Below are 26,756 nucleotides of genomic sequence, written 5' to 3' on the forward strand. Positions count from 1 at the left end.
AATAACAAGCTGTGCTTTTGTTTTAGGCAGAGAGGAAAAAGTTTGTATGCCTCTTTGTGGGAGTGTGAGTTCACTCTTCAGATGTGTATTTATGAAGTATTTAATAGAAGCAGGTTACACTGAACGAAGGGTTGAGTTCAGAATGTGTTAGTTAAGCTGAAATCAAAGTCCTGTTGAAATGAGTGAAGCTGGAGGAAATTCAGCTGCTCTTCTGAAAAAGAATGCAGGGGAGAGATTTGGTGTGCTTTGACAATTCATATTCATCTGAGTTGATTGATCACATGAGATCAAAGTTCAAATTTTGAGATTACTTATTAACTGTTTTTAATTTGACCTTTACTTTAGCTATGGTGTTTTTTGGTGCATGCTTAGATTTCCTAATTTCTCACTTTTTTTTTTTTTATCCTGAAAGAAACTTATGTGCTCTTCCAACTGTTCAGAGCATTTTACTACTGTATTCCACTGATGTGAAAGTGTTCTGGTTTTTTATTAGCCTTGCTTTATAAACAGATGTTGTATAATATTATTATCCAAAATAAAAATGTATTTGTTGGTTTCTGTGTGACATTTGTAACATCACAAATGTTCAGCTTGGGTTTGAGATTGTGTGTCATTCTCCATTCTTATGGTTCATTACTCATTTCCAATAGAATTCCTGTGGGTTCAATGTCTTGACCTAAAATGATTTAAGACATTTGATTTATTCTGTTCATTGGAGTGTGTCAGGAGATGTTTTTGTAGGTATAAATAATGCTATCTAAAATTCTCTGGGGTTTTTGGTGATAATTCATGGACAAATATTTCATATTTACACTTTACTCATTTTTTTTGTGTACTCCACTTGTAAAATATGTATTGCTGTATTGAGGGCTATAAAATTTAGGCCCTATTCAAAGACAAACCATTTTATCTGAGATTTGCTTCTGTTGAACAAATAAGAGGATGCCTGCAATTGAAACAGCTTAAAATTCAACAGACTTAGAGTGGAAACATTTTAGCAGGTCTACAGTGAGAACTTCTGTTTTCCTTCATGTGCAAGTTTAGAAAATATAAAAGGATTTGCCAAAATGTAATTGGGATTTGCATAAGTGGAATTTCTCTGGTGGGTGCTGTAAAGAGTCCAGCCCAGGGGAAGAGCCTGAGAGGAGAATTTTGAGCTCAAAAGGAAAGCCCAGCTGCACTACCCTGGCACTAATCACACAGGGAGCTCTGTTTCAGAAGCTGTCCAGCTTCTGCAACATCCCTTGCCTGGTTGGATGGGTGCTGCAAGTGAAAATTAAAAATAAATTAGTTAAAATTAAAAATAAGTAAGGAGGTATTTATGGGGAAGCTATATGGAAGTGAGAAAACAGAAAAGGCAGCTGAAAGTGCTGAGTAAAAAAAGTTCCTGGTAAAAATGTTAGCAAGAAAAACGTTGCCTGATTCAGTTACTTCTTTTGAAGTCTCTCCATGTGACTTTATGGAAACAACTGCCTCTAATAAAGGTGTCTTGAATCTTGCAGATGTAAAATGGATGGAGAGTTGTAACCTTGCTGTGAAATGACTTAACAAGGTTTTAAACGGGCTTATTTTAAAATGATACAGAATAACTAAAGTGTTCTCCTCAGAGTCACTGTATAAACAGAGAGCTAATTCTCTTAGGTAACAGTTGTCAGCATGATTTGACTGATTTTGTCCTTTATTAATTTGACTTAATTTTACACAGATCTGTGACAGCTTTGAATGAGATGCTGTAAGACTGACAGTGTTTCTTGAGTCATTAACATTGGCCTTCCCAGCTGTAATGAAGTGGTTGTCAGAAAGAAACACTGAATATGTTTGAAAAGCCACTGTGCTATAGTTGAAATGTGTAACTCTGGGTAAAATACACATATATGCTTCAGATTCACACTTTTGTTGGAAGTGGAGCTGCTCCTTTTGCTCCTGTCCTGTCTCAGTCTCCAGATGAACGCACAGGAACTGGTAACGCTCTCAGGAGACACTGGGCAGAACAAGAGGCTTCTGTAAATTGTATGTGCTGTGTAAGATATTTCCCAAGAAAAATGAAGAGAGCTGTTGTAGAAAGCCCCCCAGGTTAAGCCTGCAGGTGTGTTACTGTATTTAACCCAGCAACACTTCACTTCTTCCTGAAATGTCAAGTTTGTTTCCTTTCAGCCCGCAAGTTCACAGACAAGCACGAATGGATATCTGTGGATAATGGCATTGGAACAGTAGGAATCACTGATTTTGCCCAGGTATTGATCCCTCCCTCCTCCCCCAGGCCTGCAATATTTATTTGGCCATATCTGCTCCTGGCCTTGCTCTTTGGACACCTATGGTTTCTTTACTGTTTTAACTGTGTGTGTTACACACCGAGCGCGATTTTTGGGCTTGGATCTGTCACATTGTTGCTGATCTTTGTGCTACTTAGCATTCTGATAAGTTCTTAATTGCTTCAGGTTGAGCCTGTGGAGAGCTGAACTTGATGAGGAGCTTTATTCCTTCAGTTCTTCTAGGCCTGAGCCGTTGGTGGCTGTGTGAAGGGGACATCATGTGCTTTTTTAGGTCAGATTTCCCATGGTGAAATCCCTCTGGCTAAAGAACAGTTGTGAATCGATGCACAACATGGCACATACCTCTCATGCAAGCACAGGAGTTCCTTTGGATTTTTTGTTTTGGTCTGGTGCAGGTTATTGATTTGGAATGGCCACAGGCAAATTCAGGACAGAGATTCGCTGGGTGAGAAAAATGAATGGGACAAACTGTGAAGAGGTGGAATTAATGTTTCTTAGGACAAGCAGCATTTCCTGTGATCTCAGTTCTCTGTGGATAACATTTGAGATCCCTGCTCTTTGGTGAGATAGGGTACCTGAGCCAATTCTTACGGTGATAAGTGTCCCAATTAAGCCATTAATGGCAAACTGTGTGCTAACAGCTCTCCAGGTGTCCCTGTCTCTGCGAAGGAATCATTGAACCTTCTTTCAGATTGCACTGGAAGTAAATCCTCTGTGCTTTGTAACAAAAAGATAATTCCCTCAAAACACTGGGAACTTTGTCCTTTGAAACAGTTGTTACTGTAACTGATGCTAAGAAGGTGAGCAGATGTTATTCCTCATTCTACCAGAAGGAATCTGCATAGAAACTGAGCCTGAGGGTTATTAGCACTGTAATAGAGAAGCAGTAATTTGGCATTTGGGGCACGATAAAACAATCCAGTTTTTTCATGTTAAGTGTTTAAAAAGAAGAAGTGAAAAACATGTAATGCTTAAAGATGAGAACTAAATCTAGAGAGTGCTTATTCACACATTCCAGAGTTACTGTATCAGCTCTCTGCTGTGTATACTTTCCTTAAGGTATGCTTTTGTTTTCTTTTAAGGAAGCATTAGGAGACGTTGTTTACTGTAGTCTTCCAGAAATTGGGACAAAATTGAGTAAACACGGTGAGTTTCAGCTCTAGTTGCTAATGAAGTAATTATTCTAACTCATCCCACCCTTACTTTGCAAAGATGAATTTTATGAATTAATATTTATGGTCATTAATACCATTATAAAGCTTCTGGATGCAAAATAAATTCCAGTATTTCTACAAGAGGCTGCTTTAATTTCAAATTCTGTCAGACAGTGCTTGGTAGCAGAAAATACCTGCTGCTTGAACTGTGAAGAAATTTATTAAAAAATAAAATATTTGAAATATTTCTTTTAATAATTTTGTGTGTAATCTGTTTTTAAGATATTTATGCTTTAATTTGGACTTGCAAGTGTTTATTTGTACTTCTCCAGTTAACACATTTGTGAGTTGCACGATGTGAAACGTTTAATTGATATCAAACCCTAATTTTTCCACAAATATCCAGACTCAGTAATTTTGGGGTATCAGATGTAATCACAGGGTTTTGCTCCTTAGCAATGTACAAATTGTTACATTCTTCACCATTCAGTTCTGTAATTTTGCATGTTAAAGAAGAGGGAGCATTAACAGGTAGAAAGGAAAAGCCTTTTCCTGTGTCACACAGGGAGCTGCCTCACTAGGATATGAAGGAAGGATTGTCAGGAGTGCAAAAAAGGAATGTAGATTATGAGGTAAAGTAGGAGGCCTTTCTTCTGCCATCCTTCCTGTGGAAGAGGTTGTATCAGACTGTTTTGGCCAAATCCATTGCATCACATTGAATGGTGACCCTTAGACAAAAAGTCCTTCTGTTTAGGATTTTAATTAACCAACTTGTAGTTTTGCTTTATCTGAAGGAATTCCGTTTCCTTTGAAGTTCTCCTCTTTTCTCCTCGTTCTGGCCTTAGTCTAATTCCAAGCTTTCCCAGAACAAGCTGTTCTCAGCCCCCTTGTGCTGATGCCTATCTACTCTTCTGACAGCTCCTTCAGCCTCTGTCTTGTTTGGCTTAGAGCTGCTCTGGGCTGACATTGCTCCAGGCACCCTTTCCCACAGAACAGGAGAAAGGGAAGAGCTGCTGGGTGCTCCCAGCGTGGGGCTTCTCAATACTACTGTGTGTGTTCCAGTGAGTGCAGGTACAACACTTGATAGCCTTTCTGAAGGAAAAGTGGGATTCCTGAAACTGTGGCTGTGTTTATTTTGTAACCAAGTTGTGTATAGAAAGGTTTAAATTGTAGATAAAGGGCAGGTTTAGGTCTCGTGCAGCAAGGGCTGGATGTTGTTCCTTCTAACCTGATATCCTCTCACGTGCTGTGGGGCTTTAGCCAAAGGATTCACCAAATGTAGGGATTTCTGTCCCTTCTGTAGCAGCCAGTGCTGGGCACATTCCCCAGAATAATTCAGGGGCATAAACATCAAATTTAATACTGCTGATCGTTGTCATAAAGTGGGTGACAGATTATTTGACAGATTTTCTTGCTCAAGATCAAGACATTTCACTGGTTAGATCATCATCAGAACATCTGACTAAAAGAACTGAAGTGCTCAGTGTTTTCCTCTTAAAAACATTCAATCCTATTCTCTGTTTCAGATGAGTTTGGGGCTTTGGAAAGTGTGAAAGCTGCTAGTGAACTCTACTCTCCTCTCACAGGAGAAGTAACTGAGACTAACAGTGCCCTTGCAGATAATCCAGGGCTTGTCAATAAATCTTGTTATCAAGATGGTAAGATGTCATTTTTATCTTCCAATAAGGAATACCTCTGAGATTATTGCTGTCACAAATGGCTCTGCAATTCCTGTTCTTCCAGTTTAATGGTGTGGAGACTTAAATGGAATATATTGAATTGAATATAGTTCAAGCCCAGTGAAATTTAACATGAGAGCATTATCACAGCCTTGTCTCTGACAAGGGTTTTACAGTGGGTTCTTTTCAGACACAGACTGTGGTTGAATTTAAATGTATTTCCCTTGACTGCATTTCTGTTTCTTGGATCTTGTACCAGCTCATGATCCTGAGGGGTCAGGCTCCTCTATTCTTCCCAGACAGTGTCCCCTTAATGCCACTGTCAGAGCCAGCACTAAATTAGACAATTGATCTGACTCAAAAGGCCATTTCTTATGGCAGGTTGGTTGGCTGTTGATTTTTTTTTAAAATACTGAAATGTTATTTTGCCTGCACAAAAATCCAGTTGATTCTCTGGTGATCCAGTGCTGATGTGCTGCTGGGAGTGCTTTCCTAAGGCAGGAACATGAATGAATCTTCCTTGTAGGATATTAGCAACTCTTTCTTTTTAATTTCCTAACCACAGGTTGGCTTATCAAGATGACTGTGGCAAACCCTGCTGAACTTGATGAACTGATGACTGAAGATGCCTATGAGAAATACATAAAATCCATTGAGGACTGAGCTGGAATAATGAAATAAATTCATATAAAATATTTCAGTGTAGTTTGTCATCACTTGAGGAAATACAGAATATCCAGACTTGGCAACCTGAAAAATACCACTTATGATCACATACACAAGACCATAAATAATTGCAGTGATAAAGCTGTTCCACATCTGTGTACTTGAGAGGGGGTTTTATTCTGTTGTGTGATTCATGTGACTTCAGAATGTTCTGGGGAAACAAAATTGGCTAAAATATACACTTCCTGAGATTTATTTGACATCAAATTTAGTAACAACAGCCTTAATATGGTAATTTTGTGGCAGGAACATGACTCTTCTTGTAACCTGGACTACAGCTTTCCCTGAAATACCTTTTTATTGTTCCCAAGATGTGGAAAAGCAGTGTCTCCCTCATCTCCTCATATTCTTCCTACTTAGAGTTGCAAAGATGATGCCAAAAAAAAGGAGAAGCCATATCAGCTACCTCTCTGTGTGATTTTTACTTCTTTACAGAATCTGTTAATCCTCTATTTTCACTTCTTGTTTTACTACATAATCAACTGTTATGTAGTTAATTATGCCTGGGAGGCAGCAGGTCTGGGCCTTGTCTTCCCATTTCTGTGCTTTCTTAGTATGCAAAGCTCATGCAATGATAGTTTTTCAAGGTTCTAGGGTGGATTATTTAGGCTGTGTTTTTGCCCAGTGAACACTACATAAGACACAAATAATTAAGGAACTGATTCTACATCTTGTGGTGACTTCAGAAGAGCAGAGACTTGTGTAAATTGTGTGATCAGCAATAGTTTGACACGTCATCTATCCACGTGTGTCTGTAGCAAGTAGGCAACTGAAACCAAAACTCCCTTTGCAAACCAGTAAACCAAAGCAGCTGATGCCATTAAACTGAATATTTCACAACCCCACAACTGTGCACTCAAAGCTGATGTGACATCTGAGGGTGAGGTTGAGTTGCACACACCTGCACTTCAGGAAAACACAATAATACCACAGAGTTTTGGTGTAAAACTTCTTTCCACAATTTTAAAATGGTTGTTAGCAGCTAAGCACGAAACTAAGTTGATCTAAGAGGAAGCAGGGGAATGCTTAATTTGTATCAGGCAAAATCCATATTCCTTTGAAAGTTCCTTCTTCGAAAAGGTTGTGAATCACAGCCCTTCTAAAAGGCAGAAATGCACTGCTGGTCATACAGAAACTTCTCTAATGTGTAAAAAGAGAGTTTCTTTTATGATCTGAAGGGATGTCAAAATAATTGGTTTGGTTGGTTTTTTTTGCTTTAAATCTTAGGAGAAGATTTTCCCTACACAAGTCACAGATCAAAGCCCTGCCAAGAGAGAATCAACTGTGTCTTCAATACAGTTCCATCATCACCACAGGAGTTAAAGTGCACAGTGACTAAGGGGCAAGAGGGGTTTTGACTGGTCCATAGGAATTCTGACTTGGCAGTGGTTGATTAAACAAAAGGCTCTTGTAAACCCGGTGTAAATGTTTTAAAAACCCTCAGTACTTATCCATTATTCACGCTGCCATGCAGTATTTATTGTGACAACATCCAGGGCCCAGAGAGCTGGGAGCTTGATCCTGGCCTCTTACAGACTCCCTGCGTCAGTTGGGATCTTCCACCCACCCCCCTCATCCCCTCCATGCTCTTTGGAAGGGAAAGTTTGTGTCCAACACAGCAAGTTCAGGCAAATGGAGGTAGGAATACAGGAAAATATTCCTATTTGATACTGTTTCCTCCACTTTTTTCCCCCAGCTTTAGAGAGCAACAGGCCCATCATTTATTGCCATGTAATACATGACCCTTGTGAATCTCCCTTTAAAGGTTACTCCAGAGCATTGTAATGCATTTTTATACCATTTTCCCTTAAAAAACGTTTGTATTCTTTCATTTTGATCAGTAAAATAGTAATTTCTGTAATGCCCTAAGGGACCTGGAGAACAGTAAAAACTGGCAAATCTGGTCTCTTCCTTAAACTTCGCCCATTTAAACTGTATTAGCAGTTTAAGTACATGAGTGTGGGTAAATGACAACTGTCTGAAAAAAAAAATCTGAAATTCAACCTTTCATGGTGTACAGCTGGAGAATGGATGTTCTTTTGCTTAAAGCTGGGATGTGGGGAGATCACACAGAAGTTGCACCCCCCTGCACAAGATATTTTGGAGAAGAGAAAGAAACCCCAGGAATATCGCAAAATCAATAAATACCAGGATGTCACCCGTGGGTGGAATGCTTCAGGTCATGAACGGTGACCTGTGCTGATCCAAATAACCGCAATTAAAAATGGAAATCGCCTCCTGAATTCACCACACGGTGGCACTCAAATCTTTACAGACGGGGCGAGGAACGCCCAGCCTGGTCCCCAGGTCACAGTGACACCTCAGCAGTGACACCTCAGCCTCGAGGTCACTCACTTGCCCGTGAGGCAACTGCAAGGTCAGGAAAAATATTAAGCACATCTTGCTTCGCTGAAAACGTTTAAAACGCACTTCTCACAGCACGACATGTAACAAAGGAATTAACTTAAGCCTCGTTTTATTCCCCCCATCATCATGTGGCTGAACTAATGGAAAACAACATCCTTTGGCAAGTTATTCCCGGGGAATGGGACCTCATGGATGTGAGACGAGAGTACAAGACTCTCGAGCAATATCCATCAGCATGAATTACCAGCAAGATATGCTGCAGATGGCACAGACAAATTTGGAGAGGAGCTTAGGAGTGTCCTTAATGTAATTTTCTCCACTTTGCCCACACTACTTCAGGCACAGTCTAAGAACAGTCCTTGGCAGAGAACTGAGTCTGTGGTATCTGGATGGGTCAGAGTTTGCCTCACAATATTGATGTTTCTCTCTCCCTGACAAAGCATAATTCAGTCACTTCAGACCTGATCTATTTTAATGCAGTACAAGCACCCTACATCCTTTGCTATTAGGCTGTTTTATTTGTCATTTGGTTATAGCATTCAATTATTTATGCTCTTGAATGTATTTTGCTTCGAGATGCATTTTAGTGGAAGTGCAGCACTTACACCTTTCTCTGACCATGAAGGTCAATCCACAAGGCAGGAGGATGAGTCTGCACTTCTTAGACCCAAGAGTACTTCTTTTGTGCAGCCATCACTCACCTCCCTTCTTCACTACACGGGTCTGGATCAAGAGAAAACAACAGAAATAAGTGTTCTTGGCAACTCCTGGCTGTTCTGAGAAGCCCTCCCTTGTGCCACAACTGCTAAGGCAAAGCCAGTGATAAAACTGGTGATAATATCACCATTGCACATCATTTTTTTCCTGCAATTCATCACCCCCATCTACCACTGAAACAGTTCTGCAGCTTTCTATTAGGCCAAGGGGCATTTCTTGCACCAGCTTGCCCTGGTAAATGTGTTAAATATAAAAGAGAATTCAGCTGTTCAAAGCTTTGATAGGAATGTTTTGTTGTCAACTCCCCTCACCTTCCATAGGTTTAAAGAGTAACTGAAGGACAACGTGGTGTTTTGATATATTTCTGCTTCTATCTGACCTGCAGTAGTATTTCTGCTGGGGAATCTTGCAGAGGGACACGCTTTGGAAGCAGCACAGCCAGTCCCTATTTCTCCTCCCTATCTGCCCCTGGATACATGAAGTGTTCCAAAGAAGAAGAGACATTCATCCAGAGGTCAGGGAGGGGTTGGGACCGCAGCTCTCAGTCATGACAACAGCCCAAGCTCCTGGGATGAGGTTGCAGGAGAATCTGAGCTGATCTCCCAGCTCCCTGAGGCTGAAAGACCAGGCCCTTGCTCCCTGTTCCTCCTCTCTGGCCTTGCCCTCTGTCCCTGATCCTCCTCACTCTTGCTGCCTCTGTTGGTGCCAAGCCCTCATTGAAGAGAGCCCTGGCATTCCACACATCCCCTGAGCCAGTTCAACTCATTGGTCACACCAAAAACTGTTGGTGGACTCCAAGAAACAGCCAGAGAGGGACATTAGGAAATGGAGTTTGTTATCGACAGTAAAACTGTCTGAATACTGCACATTACATTACAGAATTCTGATTAATCATCAGATGAATTACCATAGTCATATTTTGTCCCATTCAAGAGTGAAAAAAATGAAAATTAATCCAAGACTAAAGAACAATGTGAAACTATTCCTTTTCTTGTTTTTTTTTAGACCACCATGACTTCATTACAATTTCACTCTGAACTGTAATCTCATTACTTCAAGGTCGCTCAAGCATAAAAGCAGTTTTAAATTCAAAGCATCTGCCTCACCAAACAAAAGGGAAATTACCCTCTATTATTCTAACTATTACAATCTAATATTTATATTATGGCACCTTCAGAAAACAATTCTAGATTCTGTCATTTATGTGGGCTAAGAGTTCATTTTTCCTTGAACGGAAAGATAAGGTAGATGTTAACTCAGAACGCATTCCCTCTGGGGAAGGAAAAAATTAAAAAGGAAAAAAAGAAATCTAGGGCTAATTTTAATTAGTTTGCCCTTCCAAAGAAACACATGCAAAAAAAAAATATTATTAATGAGACAGCCGAGCAGATGTTTCTGAAAGAGGATAGAAAAATAAGTTGTACAAATTACATGAGAATAAACACAAAACATTTTTTTCTCCTCGTGGCCATGTGGCTTTTACCCATATTATAAAAAAGGCTTTAAAAGTACTGGTTAAAGAAAAGCAGCCACATTACATTTACACCCACTGATAATCCCACCCTGTCTCCTTCAAACATGAAAATATTCCTACAAGACCAGTTAACAACAGAACTCGAAGTGCAGCTTCCGCTGAGAACCCTCCTAAGACAGGTTGGCAGAAAACCTGGCCCCAAATATCAGATATCTGCTTCAGATGTGCAGGTACATCCCAACATGTCTTCACACAAGCACAGCAGATGCATTGGAACACAATTGTTTCAGATCCCCAACAAAAAAAAAATCATGGTTTTTCAGCTCCAAAAAAAAAAAAAAAAAAAAAAAAGAGGTTTGTATTCACCACATGCTTGTGATTTGTATCATTAATCTTTAATGGCAGCTAGAAGCTACAGGTTTATAAATATATATATATTTTTCATAATTGTGACAACCAGTGACTAGATGCGGTTTTGGTGGAAAATTGTCTGAAATACTGTAAGGCTGGGTAAGTTACAAGGCATTATTAGAAAACATTGATTTTTGACTTCTGGTGATATTACATTTTTTTTTTTTTTACAAACATTAGAAACAAACATTGTTTGGTGAGATAAAAACATCGCAGAAGACACTACAACCAAAAGTAATTTACCAGTCAAGTAACATTTTTTTTTTTAAAAAAACAAAGTTAAATCAAAGAAACAGCATTAAAAACTTGCATGTCAAAGAACACTCCCCTCAACAGGACAGAATCTCCATTACAGAGAGAAATCGTTGGTGTGACACTACAAGGGAGGAGTTAGGTTTGTTCAAACCATTCCAAGAACTCTAATTCTCTGTCACAGCAGAATTTTCCTGGGTTACAACATGGATTCATGTCCAGATGTTGGCAGGTTTTGCAGCCAGGCAGAGCTCAGCTTGGATCAACCTTAAAATACCTGAACTTCACATCTGGGTGCACCTCCCTGGAGTCAGGACAGGTTGTGCCACAGTTTAGAAACTGGATTTATGAGTAATCCCAACCAAGTTCAGTTTTACTGCTTTTGATCAGCTTTAAAAACGTACACATTAGCTCCTTGAGTTTAAAAGGATAATACAATTTGGCTTTTTTAAGATAGAGAAATACAAAAAAATGTTTAAAACTCACAACAATAACACAGCATTTTGTCCTAGAAGGTGGTTTAAAGTGTAATGTGTGAGCCTTGGTTATGCAGTTTGATGAAATATTGTCTTGGTACTTTTAAAGAGGAGCATTATTATGATTTAGTGAAGTCAGATCGGACAAAAAAAAAAAAAAAGAGCCTAAAGTTATAACACCATTTAAGACACACAATTTCCTTAATGTCACTTTTAACAGAATATTCTATACACGACACACTGATAACATCAACTACACCAGTCAAGTTAACCCCTAAAAAAACCCAGGTGCACCATAGAATTGCATAGAAAGAAATCCCTGGCATTAATACACTTGCACTGGAGACTAGGACTTTCTCCCTGCCTTACTAGACCAAAGCACATATGTTTTTAAAAAAGCACATCTCACACTGGACATTTCTCTTAGCTATATTCTTTGGAATCACTAGTGCATATGTTATTTCAAGCAATTTTCAGGCTGCATGCTACTGTTTCATGTTATAAAACTAAAACCTCAAGGAAAACAGTTTTCCTGCCTTCCCCTCCAAAAATATAATGGAAAATAATCTTCTCATGTGGCATAAAATTAAAATCAGACCTCTCTCAATGGTAGAGCTGAATGAAGAGGATATTCCCGTGAGATGGGGAAACTCAGGGTCAAAACTCCTCTCTGTAAAGTAAAAAGTCATATTTATAGGTTGGATAAAGAAAGAATCCAAGCAATAGCCAATGGTTTTATAGCTCAGCATCCACTCTGATCATGGAAGACCTACATTCAAGTCCGTACAGGGATGTAATCTTATTTATTTTGGGGCAATTCTCTCTAATAAGCTGAACCTGAGAAAAACCTTCCTTTGAAACAGGTGTGTTTCCCTGAACATGTTTCATGTTCACCTTCCCTTCCAAACAAAACACTGACCAGCTCCACATAAGGCTGAGGGATTCATTTTACAACAACATTGACTACATTTACTTCTTGCCTTAAACTATTTATGATGGAGAAACCTTCATTTCAGTGCTCAAAAAAGAGTTTCAGTCATTCAATAATCCTTCCATCCTCTCCAAACACGTGCACTGAGGATTTCCCAAAAAGCCATGCAGTGGAACTGGAAGGTAAAAGTAATTTTCTTCAGCTCCTCCCTGCAGTGAGCACTTTAATGTCATGATATGACGTCTGCAGACAGATAAAATCCATCCCAAAGTTTTAATGATACTCATTATGCAGCATCAGATAAATAACAGTAAGAGCTGAAGAGACCACGTCTCCACAAACAGATTTCATAAAAAACTAGAACTTCTGGTTTCAGACAGAATATATATTTAGAATATCTGTGCAAGAGGTGAATATATACAATAAATATATCTTGTTATATCAACTATAGTCACAGATTTTTTTTTTTAAATTAACTACACAATTGTAGAGGTGTATCAGGAAGACATATTTCTGACTGACATTTCTTTCGTTGTAATATGGGAAAACATAATCAAATTCTTCCTGCTGCTACAGATTCAGGATGTCTGGCACAGCTGAGAATGTGTCAGGAATTAGAAGAGATTATTATATTTTAGTATAAATTTCATTTTAATGACAAAGTCTTTATTGGACTTCTGGTGGGAGAGCTAAGGAACACGGGAGATTTCTTCCTAGGAAATGCTGAAAGGCACGTAAAAATTTTAATATATACTCAATAATATGTTAAATATCAGATTCTGACTATTTCTGTAGGGCTACTTTTTATTAAAATTAGCAGCTGCTTGCCTGTTGGCTCTATGGAAAAACATTTCATGTCTCTGTAAAGGGGTGATGCTTCTGCATGAGCAGACATCTGTTCATTCAAGTGATCCATTTTCCCCTCACATCTGCTGAAACAACAGAGTGTGCACTTATTCTGTTGCTTTCTGATATTCTGAGGCACACACATTCACAGCAAAAAGTTGCTAGCAAGTGGTAAAAGGTTAAAAAAAAAAATTAATTTACCTGAAATCGTGTGCACTTATTGAAAACAAGTAGGACAGTTTCAGTTTTATGCTCATAAATAATATGCTTAGCTAGCTGAAATTCCATTTACAGTCAGTAGTTCTGAGTCCTTTTAGGCTCTCTAATAATTAGGGTAAATTTCCAAAATAGTGCCATGAAAGGCATGGAATCACATGCAAAAACCTGCCAGTTCAAGTGGGAAGCAGCAAACATCCCTGTCAGACATACAGTACAACTTGACTGGCTGTATAAATTAACATTATAGTGCACATACAATAACATGGCACGTCCCATAAAGCTACAGCTTTGCACCAGAAATGTCAGACACACTTTTACATCTGCAGAAATATAAGCAGTGAATAATTCACTTCAGAGTGAAGCACAGGACCCAAGGATCATGGCCTTGCCTAAACCACTCTGCAATCACTTGGAAAGGGAGGTGCCATGAGCTCCATCCATGCAAATAAAAATACAAAGAGGTGACATGTTTCCAGCAGAAGGTTGGCTTGAAAAATCTTCAAATATTTTACTTTGCTTGTGAAAGTTCTTTCTGCTGAACAACGTTCTTCAGAAATATGATTTTAAAAAGCAGTTTTGCTCGTCCTCCCATTAAAAGGATGGGTGTCCTGCCAACTTAAAAATGGTTAAAAATGTGGTTTTTTCTCCTCAAAGTTTATGTAAATATTATATAAATACCATTTGATATTTTCATTTCATCTCCATTTATCACCATGCTTCCAGCAAGCCACACATAGATGGCATCAGGTTGAAATCTAAGGGACTGGAAGCTACAGGAATGTTGCCAAGGGACAAAACACTCATGGCCAGGGCAACCAAAACATGTGGTTGGAAATCTGAGTGGGTCTTGCTTGGAAATAAATTCATGTGATAGAACAGCAAATGTGTAATTGAAGAGGTGCAACTTTGGCATATACCACTGATAATTTCTATTAAAACACCTCAATCTTCTTCCACAGAGCTCATCAAGAGCATCCTCCAGTCAAAGCTGCTGGTGCAGCCTCACCTTTCCAGCTTGGAAAAGGAGCTGTTCCTAAATGCTTCTAGAAGGGGCATGTCTGTTACTGGACTTCCATGTATGTTATCCATAATCTGGGATCAAGTCCAAGCCCCTGAAATTACTCACAAAATTCACGTTTAGGTCAGGCTGAACTGCTTGAAAGCTCAGGAGAACTGTTTCACAGGACATTCTTCTGGTGTTCCACAGCCCCAGAAGTTTTAATATTCAGATCTGTCTGTGGCAAAGGCAGCCATAAATAAAAGAACAGTGACCTTTGAACAGTATTGTAAAGCCACAGCCCAATTCTGACTGCAAAATTTCAACCAGGAGCAACAGTAATTTCACCTAAATCGTGATAAAAAATAAAGGGTAGCACAACAACCTCCCAGTGTACTTGGTGCATGTAATCCACTTGGGTATCCCAAGTTGAAAGAGTTTAAGCCACAGGTGTTAGAAGGAGATTTTAAAAACTTTTTAGAGACCTTTAGAGAATTTTTAGAGATAGATAGATGCTGCATAAATCAAATGACAATGAAAACTGCCACTCACTGGAAAATAATAAACTGGAGTTCTGGAATTATTCACTGTTAAAAATGGTTTTAGCCCTGTTTGTGTTTCTAAAGCCATTGAAACAGTAAACAGGAATCTTGTTAGAACTTCATGAGCAAACTTGCAGCATCAGTTGACCTAAAATGCACAGAAACTACTTTTTTCTCCAAGCATTTTAGTCTTTCCAACCATCCAGCTATTGGTTCACTCTTTGGGTGAAAAAGGCCAAGCAAAAAGTGCTTTGGAAAGCTCTAACACATAAATAAAAGATGTCTTGCTGTATTTCTACAGATTTCAAAGTGCTTTCAAATGGAGACAAGTCCTTTTCCTTCTCTCCAGTATTAAGGCTCTTATGAAAAAATATAATTTCAACTAAAAGACACTTGGGCTTTTTTTAATCAAATACACCACTTCATATGCTTTAATCATGAGCATTTTAAGACCCTACTTGTGCAATTCTAGCTTTATATCCATGTTCTAGCAACTTATAGGATTACTGTATTACAAGATGGGGACCTTAATATTCTAAAATGTGGAAATCCTCAGGAGATGCTGACAGTACATTTCTCTTATATTCTGTTTTATTAAAAACACAAGGATTAGAAAACTGCCTGGGAAATTAAAACCAAGTTACCAGTACTACAGAAAGCAGTCCTGTTATTACTTCCATTAAATCAGATACAGTGATCCAGAGAAATTAAATTAAATACTCTTTTCCCATCAACTTTCCAGACCTCTTTTTCCCCCAGAATTTCGAAGTTTAATTATTCTGACTGAACCCAACCCTCAGGAGACAAAAGTACTCTCAATTCCCACCGAAGTCAAAAGGTTCTGTGAGAACTCATTACTCCAGACATTACTCAAGCTGCTTGGGACACTTAACTCTTTCAAGGAACATAAAAATGAAGATAAAAATCACATTTCATTCATTAACAATGTACAGAAGGTCCAAAACCTCAAAGGCCTGACCTTACAGCCCTTCATAACCAGCAGATCACGCTGACATTGGTTTTGCCACTCTCAGAAGTTGTATTTGCAGAGGTCCCTCTCCTGCAAACACACACCCCCCTCGGTCCTGGAAAATGAGCACCCAGATTTGGCACCAGCACAACCTGTACTCAGCTGAACTCCTGAAAATCTGAGTTTTAAAAGGAAAATGCTATGTTTACTGCTAATAGAATTTAAAAACATATTTAAAACATACCTTTGAAGGCAGAAGTCAGCATACTCCATGATTTCTATTGATGTATTTTCATACGGCAAGGTGCAACTTTCTTCAATTTGTCTGACTAAACTTTGCCAGATTTGTGAAATCTGTTGCTTACTGAAATTATTAGGAAAAATTTGGAGCACTTAATTTTTCAGAAAGGAGGTTCCTGCCCTGACACACCTTAAGAAATTAAGTTAAACTGTCAACAGGAATAAAAATGAAAGTGTTGCTTGTGATGCAGACCAGAATTATGGATTTAACTCTTGCTGTCTCTAGTTCCCTCAGTGCAATCCCATGACTTTCCTGCTGACCTGAACACAAGCAGCCTTACGGGCCCAATCCTACAGAAACAAACACCAGACCCTGCCAACCCCTTCCACCAACATACCACACGATCCTAAGCCAAAACACTTTCTTTTTAAAATCTCTCCGTGAATTGCATTTCAATTAGGCTGTGACTCTTTTTTTTTTGCTTTCTAAGTATGTTTAAACACACGAAATAGGGTTCAAAATTGAAAAAAAAAATAAATCTTTGCTTTAAACCAAACATTTTTACAGCATGATGAAACACAGCTACACCTTGGGGCATCCCTGCTCTTGTCCTTTTGGGTTGCAAACTAATCTGTCCCTCAGTCCTCCACTATGAGGCCCTTAACCCCAAACTCACACGAGAGGGTGAGCGCGGATCCAGCCCCTCGCCGAGCCGGGCTTTGCTTGAGCAGGATTAGGCAAATGGGACGGCTGGAGGGATGCCCTGTGACCCTGCCCTCCGTGTCACCTGCTGAGGCGACAGCAGCCCCTCCGGCACCTGGAAGCATGTGCATCCATGGATCCCGGTCCCGGCCGGTCAATCCCGCCCATCCCCCGAGCCCCCCCCGGCAGACGCTGCTTTGGTGGCCGCCACAGCGCCCGGCGAACTGAGGGGAACCCGCGCCCGACCCCCCGTGAGGCGAGCGAGGGTCCCCCGGCATCGCCAGCGACCCCGGAAAGCCAAATCACCCCGCTGGGAACAGGACTCGGGAAAAGCCCTCCCGGCGGCTCTCGGGGAGGCGGCGGGGCAGCCTCCGGGCGGGGGAATCCGCCCGGGCCCCCGGCTCAGATGAAGTGGATCCAGGCAGAGCTGTCGGGGTCCTGCGGGAGGCCGGTGCCGGGCGGGAGGCGCTGCCGGGCCCGCAGCCGGTAGTTCTTGCCCTCGTTGTTGTCCCAGTACTCGGCCCCGGCCACGCGGTACCGGACGGCGAACTCGAGCGTGGCCTCGGCGGCGGCGGCAGCGCCCAGGGGCAGCAGGAAGGCGAAGCGGTCGGTGATGCCGTCGGGCGGCCCGGGCGGCTGGTACGCGGCGGGAGCCTCCGCGCAGCTGGCCCAGCCATTGAGCGTGTACCGCACCGACACCACCTTCTCGTAGGCGAGGTTGAGGACGCGCACGGCTCCGCGCAGCCCCGCGGGCTCTGCCCGCACCCACTCCAGCCTCACCTTGTGCTGCCGCACCCGCTCCACGAAGCCCGGGCTGGCTCCGGGCTGCGGCGGGAACAGCGGCTCCAGCAGCGGCGGCGGCGGCCCGAACAGCACCGGCTCCAGGTCGCCCAGGGCCGGCGGCTTCCTGGTCTTGAGCAGGTCTGCGGGGCGCGGCGTGGGCGGCGCGGGCAGCGGCACCCGCGGCAGGTCGGCCTCGCAGAAGAGGTGCACGGAGGTGAGCTCCAGCCCCAGGGAGTCGGCGAACCGCACGGTCTTGCGGCGCGACGGGCTGTGCTGCAGCGCGGGGCGCAGGCTGCGGTCGCCGGGCGTGGGCAGCGACTTGGCGCGGCGGCGCTGCGTGGGGCTGGGGGGCACGGCGGGCAGCGTGGGCTCCCGGCCCCGCGTCTGCGGCGGCTTCTCGCCCGCCGCCTCCCGCACCACGGGCGTGGGCGCGGCGTCGCCGTCGGGGCTGCAGCCCGCCCTGCACTGCTCGGCCAGGCTGCCATAGAGGCAGGCGCTGCAGCTGAAGTTGCGCGGCAGGTAGAGCCGGGGCGGCGGCGCGGGCACCGAGCTGTGCAGGGAGCCCGCCTTATCCATGGGGCGCCGGCGGGAGCGGCGGCGGGGCCGGCGGCTGGCGCGGCACCCGCGGCTCCTCCTCTCGTGCGGGTGGCGAGGCGGCTTCAGCGCCCGGTCCGCGGGCTCTGCCCGTCGCCCGGAGCCGGCGGGATCGCCTCGGCGCTGTGCAGGTCGCGGCCGGCCCCGGGGGATGCCGGCGGGTGCATCTGTGCGGGGGCGGCGGCGGGGCCGCGCTGCTCCGGCTGCTGCCGCTGCTGCCGTGCCGCGGTCAGGCAGCGACACACGCCCCGAGCCATCCTTCCCTGCCCATGGCTCCCACCCCTGCCCGCCTCGCCACGGCCCCTGATCACACCCCGCGGCTCCCCCCAGTATCGCGGCTACGCCGGCCCTCTCCTCCTCTTCCTCCTCCGCCTCCTCGCTGTGTTCTGGGTCCTTCCTCGAGGATCTCATCCAAAAAGAGGAGGCGGGAGGGATTCCCCAGTGGAAACATTAAAATTCATAGCGGCGCTCTCGCTCGCCCGACCCGCTACAGAAATAGCTGCGGGAGAAAGAGGCAAAGCCGGGCTCGGGGAGATTACACGGGCCGATAAGAAACAGCTGGCTGGCAACTTGGATCTCGCAGTGTACATTTAAAGGAAGAAATCCAGCTAATCTGCTGTAATGCGTTTACTGTACATCTGCCGAATAAAATACACCTGCCGCTCATCGCCCCCGGCGCTCGAACAGCCCCGGCCGAAACACGGGGGGACGATTGTGACACAGAAACCCCGGTGGTTCTTGTCGGAAAAGCGTTTGGCAATTGCCGAGCAATGTTCAGCTGAATTACAGTTTAATGACGAGCAGACTCTGCTGTAGCCAGTTCAAGGCGCTAAACCACCATTTTAGTAAGCCGCTTCATTCCAGACTTTCCGTAATCTGGGACTCGTTTTTAATTAGTAAATTGCATTAAAAACAATGATCCAACCGTCCTGCCAGAGCCTGAGCCTGAACTGTGTTGACATGTGATTCTGATTTAGCTTCTGAGCAGGAGCTTTTTACACCTCGAGCATTTTATCTGCAGCACTTGGTGTTCCTTTGACAGTCTGGGCAGTGGAAATGCGGCTGATGAGATTAAGAATGGGACAAGTAAACCCGATAAGGACCAAGTGCTAAAAAGCCACCAGAACACAGGGAAGAGTTATTCGCTGCCTCTTATTAGAACTATCAGCTTTAATTCCTTTACTAATAAGTATGAAAATAAATCCTAGATTATTGCTGCTGGGTTCCAAATGTTTTTAATGACAGATGGTTCATAAGCAGGGAATGAAAAATTCTGCTCATCAGTGTTAAATTTGACACCATTAAGCTTTGTCGTGCCATCGTCTCACATTCACAGGCTGATCATAGGTTTTGAAAAATCAAATACGAATAACATAAATAATTACATCTGAATTCATTAGCTCAGGATCTTAAAATTGTCTCATTTGTCCTTTAATGCCATCCCTCACAGAAATTAGTATTTCAGGAAAATCATGGTTTTATCTACTCACACTAATTTGGGGAAGAAAAAGAACCGACCCAAATAATTGTTCAAACAGGTTTTCAGGTTACATCCTTTTGAATCACTTTCAGAGTAATTTTCTCTCTGTCATACCATTTGCTAAGGAATTACCACTTGTTTGTGCTGATTTCACTTTAAAACAAGTAAAGAGTGAGAACATTCTTTTTTACATTAATATGCAAAGTCTTGGCATTTTTAAACCATTGTGAAACTATTGGAACTAATAAACTAAATTGGTTTAAACCAAATAACACATTCAGTCAGGTTTCAGTGTCTTTGTGGCATGGATGGGGAACAAGACTTTGGAATAATTTAGTTTCCACTGTGCTTTACACAACTGGGGCACCTTAGTAAAGTTGCACTTCCCTCTTCTGGTAATGGTAGTTGCCTAACTTCTTCTTATCATAAACTTGTGTAATATTCCTGCTTTTTGGCTTTCCCAAGCCTCCTCTTTCCTCCCACAACCCTGGTACTATTTCATGGAACAAAGAAAACCCCAACTTCTTTCTTCACTGGTGATTGCAGGTGATGTAGTTCACGTAACCAAGTTTAAAATACAGGTTCCTCAAAGGTCATAAATGAAATAGTAGCATAAAAAAGAGAGAAAATACAGTGAAAAGAAAGAAAAAAACCCCAAAGCAACACAATAAGGTTTGGACTAGCCAGGTCAAGCCAACATGAGATGCAGATGGACAGCCATATAAACTGACTGACAGCATGAGAACACAGTTCAGAAATGTCACATGAATTCTGCTCTTGTCATAGTTGGGTAAAAAACAACAGTTCTTTAACCTTGCAAGAGAGTGAGAGCACTGTGTGTGTGTGTGAATAGTGGGGAAAAGGGTAGAAAGAGACTTGATATAAATGCATGTCTGCTGTGAATAATTTCACAGGTGACCCTTATGGAGTTAGAGTGGAACAAAGCCATTTACAGGTTTTAAAAATCAGAAAGAACATCAGCTCACCACTAGTCCTGGGGGTGTTCACATTTTCACCTGCTGTTCCCTGCAGACACCTCAAGTTCTGGCACACACAGGGACACCCCAGCCTTGTCTCTGCTGAGCACTGTCACTGTGTAAATGCCACCAGAACCTGTAACAAAGGTATTTCTCACCTTTTTTTTTTTTCTCTTGATCTGAACATTCCCAGCATGTCTCATTGAGTCTGAGGATGCTGCTGCTTTCTTTTTACTCCTGCTCACTTGCCAAGGGTGAAGCTGTTGGAATTCTTACTCACATCTTCACTTTTGAGGGTGTCCTTACTACTAGGCTGCTCTTCTCCCTCTGATGAATTTAAGACAGACACAGTAAATGAAAGTTTTGAGCACTGAAATTTAACAAATACACACACACACATTCCCTCAAACAGCCTGCAGCCTTGTGCATCCTTCTGTGATGTGGAAACTGTGGTACAAGTTGACAGTGGGAAGCATCAGACCCCATTTGTAAAAGGAAGTCCTTTTGGGTTTGCCTACTGTAAATAATTGTGCACAGCAAAAGCTTCAATCCACAGAACCACACACAGAGACTCTGCTTTAATGTATGCAGTGGTAGCAGCCTTACACCACCCCCTCTCCATCCTAATTTAGTTCCCAAAATTTTGAACATGTTAAGTTTCAAAGTCTAATCCATCTCTGCATTTACAGTGCTGTGTTAAGGACACCATCCAAGGCTCTTTTCTAAATACTACTGTCAGTAACAAAGCTGACACAGAAGTCATTAGTGCCCACCTAGCTACCCCCTTTAAAGAAATACCTCTTATCTTCTCGCTGGAAAATAGTGTTTTTGTGACAAGATAATTTTGAAGGTGCCAGCAGGAATAGAGACCTCATCATTTAAATTCTAGAGCTCGTGTTGCTCTATTGTAGGGTGAGAAGAGCAGAAGGTCTTAAATTACAATTAATGTTGACAGGCTTAGGAAATGGTGCTCGGGCATTGTTTTCATTCCTGTGGATTCCTCTCCCTTGGCAGATTCAAACAGCCCGGTCACAGGATAAAGGTTTGTCCTAATTAACATTGTCCTAATAACATTTTGTTGACCTGTCTCTGCATCTTCCAGCTGACGTCAAAAATTCGAGAGGCAGCCTCTCGTTTGCCTCCGTAAACCGACTGCCCCTGACATTTCTGCCGTGCCAAACTGCATCGAAAAATCCGCCTGATGCCTGAGATTTTCCAGCTAACTGAGCTGAGACGTTCGGTCCCCCTCTTCTGTTGAGATTTAAATTGTCTGAAAGAAAAAGGCAGAACTGCAGCAGGCAGTGAACCAGGAGCTTTTTTTTATTTTTTTCCTGCTGCATTTATTGATTGTCTGGAGCCCAGGTAATCCAGGAGAAAGCAAACACGGGCGCTGGGGAGCATTAGGCACAACCACGGTGGAACCATTAATAGGGCAGAGTGTCTGAGTGCTGGGGCTTATCCAAAGTGGCCCCTGTCACATGTCCACTTTAACTTTCCAGAACAGGTTTATATTTAGTAATGAGCATTGCAGGCAGATAAAATGGATGTAAAGGCGAAGTGCATTACGGTTACATCAGCTCTGGAGGTGAAGTGGTGACTCAGTACGTGGATTGGAAAGGTCAACTTCTACTCTCATTTGTATCTGTGCAGCTCCCCTGAAGCTGATGAACTGTGTAGGTGTTACATGAGAATATCACCCCCAAGTTTAATAATCTTATGTGACTGCACAAATCTGACAATGGTATTTACACTGACAGTCTGTGAGCCTTGCGTGAGAGAGTTGCTCTGCACACTTATAATTTAAAAATACCTTCCCACAGCATTTCACACTGAAGATTAACTCAGACGTTACTTATTTCCCCAAGAAAGTATCTTAGTCACATTTCTAGAAGTGCCATATTAGAATTAGGTAATATGCCTGAGGTGTATATATATATATAAAAAATTAACTATTCTGTTGAAGAACAATGGTATTGATTTCTGTATCAAGTATTATCTTCACTTAACCAGGTTATACAGTCTTTATCTATTAAGATGAAAATTGTGTGATACACAGAGTTGTATCAAGGACATTTGATGTCAAACAAAGATCAGTGATTAATTTCCAAAGGGCTGCAAGTTCTGCTAAACTGAGATGTGACCCTTGGCAAAGGTGCTTTGTGGCTGGGTTTTTGGTTTCTGGGGTTTTGGTTTTGTTTTGTTGTTCTTTGTTTATTTTTGGTTTTAAGTACTGAGATCCAAATGAAGACACAGTATCAACAAGAAAATAGAATTGTAAGAGTTTATCTCCGTTCATGACCTTGTGAATCTGCCTTACACTATGATGAAGCTCACACACAATTTATTGGTTAAGCATTAACTGTCTCTGTTGACTCTTAAGTGATTGACTTAAGACTTCTGGAGAGCATAAACTAAAAAAAAACAACCCCACACAACAATTAACACAGTGGAAAATAAAAATACCCAAACAGAAACATCTCCTTTTTGTGAAGAAAATTATAAAGAACATTTAAAGTATTTTTCTTGTATAGTTAGCTCTGCTCTTTTTTAGAAGGATTGAATTTTTTAACAAGGATTAAGTAACATCCAGCAGGACGGGGACTCTTTCAGTCCTAGAACTTTTAACACAGCTTTTCATGCAAATATCTGAATAAATGCACTTGAGGATGTCCCCAGATCCCATCTTCTGGTAAGAGTCCTTGTGACTCAGTCTTCATGCCATATTATAAAATAACCACAGGGCTTTCTATCAACTGCAAATGCTCTCAGTAGTGCTAGTTAGTTATTTTAGACATAAAAATATGCTCATTGCATATTTGATTTTAATATTTTTTTCATTGTTAAGTTCTGTTGGTCAGGGAGTGATTCACTGTGATTATTTAGATTCTTTATATTTAAAGAGCAAATTGTCTTCTCAGTTTTTTTTTTAATTTGTTTCTTTCTTCACCTTTCTCACAGTTTTTCTTTCCTTTCTACTTGGTCATTTCACATCTATTTTTCCATATGCACGACTCTCTCGTTCATTAAATTCATTCTTATTTTTAAACCCCTGCACAGACTCCCTCCTTCCTCCAGCCCCTTTTCGCTCTCTCCTCATTTTTGCTTCCAAGCTCCCGGTTCTGTCCTTTCTCCCAGTTCCCAGAGCTCCCTCACAGCCCTTCCTTCCCCACCTCCTGAGCCCAGTGGCTGCTCCTGGTTAGGAGGCTCTGCCCTATCCATGCAAACTGGATGTGGATAATCCGAAGTCGGTGATCGGTCAAGCATCACGTCCGACCTCCCCAAAATCCTTCACATCTGGGGATGTTCTCCCCATCACTTTTACACCCCTGGTGAAGAGAAGGTGTGAAGGGCAGTGTCCTTCCTGAGGGCAGGAGCAGTGCCCACGAGTGACCACACCAGAGGTCAGATTAACCTGATTATCTCGGGATAAAACCGATCCACTTGCCAGCTTCCAGCTGCAAAAACAAGCGGAGCAGCGCCAGGCAAATGGAGCTCCCAACAAGGGCCACTTTTGTTGCAATCTCCTGACAACCACACAGGTCAAGGAGCCAAGAACACAAGAAATCAATCAAAATCAGGTGGCAAGTAAAGTGCAGGTGCCAGAGCTGACACAGCTCCAGACAAGGAAGAGATTTCAACCCCCTCTAGGAAGTCTAAACGTTATCCTACAACACATGGCACTAAAATGGGAATATGTAACAAGTTGCACTGTTCAAACATTCCAGGGTGAAATAAGGAATGCACCAATAAAAAGAACACTGTGTGTGGAATCTTCAGGATGTGAAAAATCCAGCAGCTGTAAGGCATAAAGAAATGGATGTGCTTGATCTATTTGGTCCAAACTACTCTGAAACTTTAAGTCTTCACAAAGTGCTCCCACCTGTGGAAAATGCCACTCCCAAGGATCCTTCAAACCCTTCCTGGAGGAACACAAAAACTGTTCTCTCTCAGAAGATGCTCAATGGTACTTCAGCTGAGATTGCTTCCTGCACTCCATGCTAGAGCAGCAGAGCATAAGAGTGAAAAAGGAGCTGGCATTGGGAATGAGGAAGTGAAGGGACACAAAATAGAAATTCCTAAGTCACCATTTCTCTCAAACCACACAAAGGTCTCACTCCTGCAGGAAGGTCCTGAGCAGTTACACTGGCACTGTGCTCCCCCAGCAGATTGAAGTAGTGCAACTGTTTCTAATTGCTTTTAAAAAGAACAGTCCTCATGCCTGGGTGCAGACTCTACATATACATCAAAAAACAATGCACAAAACATGATGATATCCAGGACTTTTTAACTGATAACATCAGAAACGAATCAAAAATGTGGGAGGTTCCACTGCTCTCTGGATCTTCCCAGTCAGCCACGCTGGGGAGCTACAGTGCTGTCTAGACTGACCTAACATTTCTATATTTAATTTCATGCTGGTTTAAAGCTTGTTAGACTGTGAGAACACCAATAAAATTTCCTTGTGAGCACTGGGGATATTTGTGGTTTTGTAGATGCTATTAATAGAATTATAAGCTGATGAATGCCAACTACTTACATGTAGGTTTAGTTTCTTCCTGACCATAAGATAGATTCATTAGAGCTTTAAATAGCTTGTTCTGGGGATGAAGTGTAACCTCTTCCCTCAGATTCACTCTATCTGGTTGGCCTTGCACAGTAATTTGGTGTTTGATGCTGCTGACCACTGAAGCAATGCCTAACTTTAGGAATATTCTTAAATCCATGGCTACTCTGCAAGGCATTTAATAATATTATAAACTTTAAGACTGCTAAATCCTATCGAGCTTCAGATAAACATTTGCATGCATTCCTTGCTCATTTGTCACCTAAAAGAAATGGAAATGACCTGGAAATCACACAGTGGTGACAGTCATTTTTTCTTACTCATTCTAAGTAGATTCAATTTTTAAATCCTGTTAATGTGTTCTTTGCTTGTTTCTGTTTAATATGTACCCTCTGCATTCTGGTGGCCACTTATTCTTGTTTCAGCTCATACTAGAAAAGGGACTTTCAGATCAAGTTCTCTTTTGCTTTTGTGTTAAACAAAATACAAAATAAAACAGCACTTTCCATAGATACACAGGTAACTGCAATTCAACTCAGCGTTCAGAACAGGGATTCATGGCAACTGACTCTTCCCTTCTTTTGATGCTTTGATAAAAACTCAGGATAGGGAGAGATAATACCTGTGCAAAGCTCCTGATGGTACATGATTTCCACTTTAAAACAGATGGAGGAATTCAAAGTATTTTTATTTTTTTTTTACCAATAAATATGTGCGTCAATGTCGTTTTTCAGGGTCAAATCAGACAGATCAGACAGAGGTTTTACTACAACCTGATGGAAGATAACATTCCTATGAACCACAATCACAGATTATTGCTACAGGACCTGGAGCAAAAGGCCAGAAAAGCTGCTGAGTAAAGGCCTAGAACACAAAGAAACAAACCCACAACACTTCAGCCATCTTAAGTCAATCAAGTGATGTGCCCTTGAACACACTGGGTTCTTCTAGCACAGGAAACAGCAGCTTCTTGTTTTTGTGTGAGTCCTCTCAAGAAAAACACCATTCCTGTTCAAGGAAAGGAAATCAAGTTAAGGGCTGGACCAGCCAGAAGTGCTTCCTGCATCCAAGGTGCCAAAACACAACAAGTGAACTGTTGACAACAATTAAAAATACAATGATGGAACACCTGAAAGTTAAATCAACATTTTTCTCCTATTGTTTTAGGTCCAAACTTTCAAAGGACTAAATCCAGAGGACTCGCTGTCAAATCCTGGAGCCAGAAGGAAAATGTGCCTCTAATTCCATTGTCCTGAGAGAAAACAATCAGCTTGCCAGCATGCAATTCCTTCAAGTGAAGGAAATCCAGGAACTGAACCCAAACCAGGCAGGGACACTCTCACTGCCAACAGAATAAATAATTCTCAGCAGCAGCAGGCAA

The 26,756-nt window shown here is 42.0% G+C and overlaps 2 protein-coding genes and 1 pseudogene across 4 annotated transcripts in view; 2 read left to right on the forward strand and 1 right to left on the reverse strand.

Annotated features, from left to right (window-relative positions):
• Nucleotides 1-5,769, forward strand: part of PKD1L2 (polycystin 1 like 2) — a 46,643-nt gene extending 40,874 nt beyond the window's left edge. The window contains exons 45-48 of the mRNA XM_027646955.1: nucleotides 2,155-2,234; nucleotides 3,356-3,419; nucleotides 4,954-5,085; nucleotides 5,672-5,769. Coding sequence (XP_027502756.1) covers nucleotides 2,155-2,234; nucleotides 3,356-3,419; nucleotides 4,954-5,085; nucleotides 5,672-5,769 — 374 coding nt within the window. The remainder of the gene's footprint in view (nucleotides 1-2,154; nucleotides 2,235-3,355; nucleotides 3,420-4,953; nucleotides 5,086-5,671) is intronic.
• LOC113948882 (protein phosphatase 1 regulatory subunit 3E-like) lies at nucleotides 420-19,100 on the reverse strand. Of its 3 annotated transcripts, none has more exons than XR_003528266.1 (2): nucleotides 15,683-19,100; nucleotides 420-432 (listed from the first exon to the last, which is right to left on the reverse strand). XR_003528266.1 is itself a non-coding variant. In XM_027646886.1 (1 exon), exon 1 carries the CDS (start codon nucleotides 18,763-18,765, stop codon nucleotides 17,380-17,382), a length of 1,386 nt encoding a protein of 461 aa, XP_027502687.1. In that variant the 5' UTR covers nucleotides 18,766-19,100; the 3' UTR covers nucleotides 11,073-17,379. The 3 variants fall into 3 exon arrangements, 1 of the variants encoding a protein (XP_027502687.1); XR_003528265.1 differs by having other exon boundaries at nucleotides 14,997-19,100; XM_027646886.1 differs by lacking the exon at nucleotides 420-432 and having other exon boundaries at nucleotides 11,073-19,100.
• A 4,377-nt stretch (nucleotides 19,101-23,477) lies between these two features.
• On the forward strand, nucleotides 23,478-25,366 carry LOC113948929 (annotated as a pseudogene).
• The last annotated feature ends 1,390 nt before the right edge of the window (nucleotides 25,367-26,756 follow it).

The sequence above is a fragment of the Corapipo altera genome, unplaced genomic scaffold (genome assembly GCF_003945725.1).
Source record: "Corapipo altera isolate COAL_440 unplaced genomic scaffold, ASM394572v1 62, whole genome shotgun sequence".
Taxonomy (NCBI): domain Eukaryota; kingdom Metazoa; phylum Chordata; class Aves; order Passeriformes; family Pipridae; genus Corapipo; species Corapipo altera.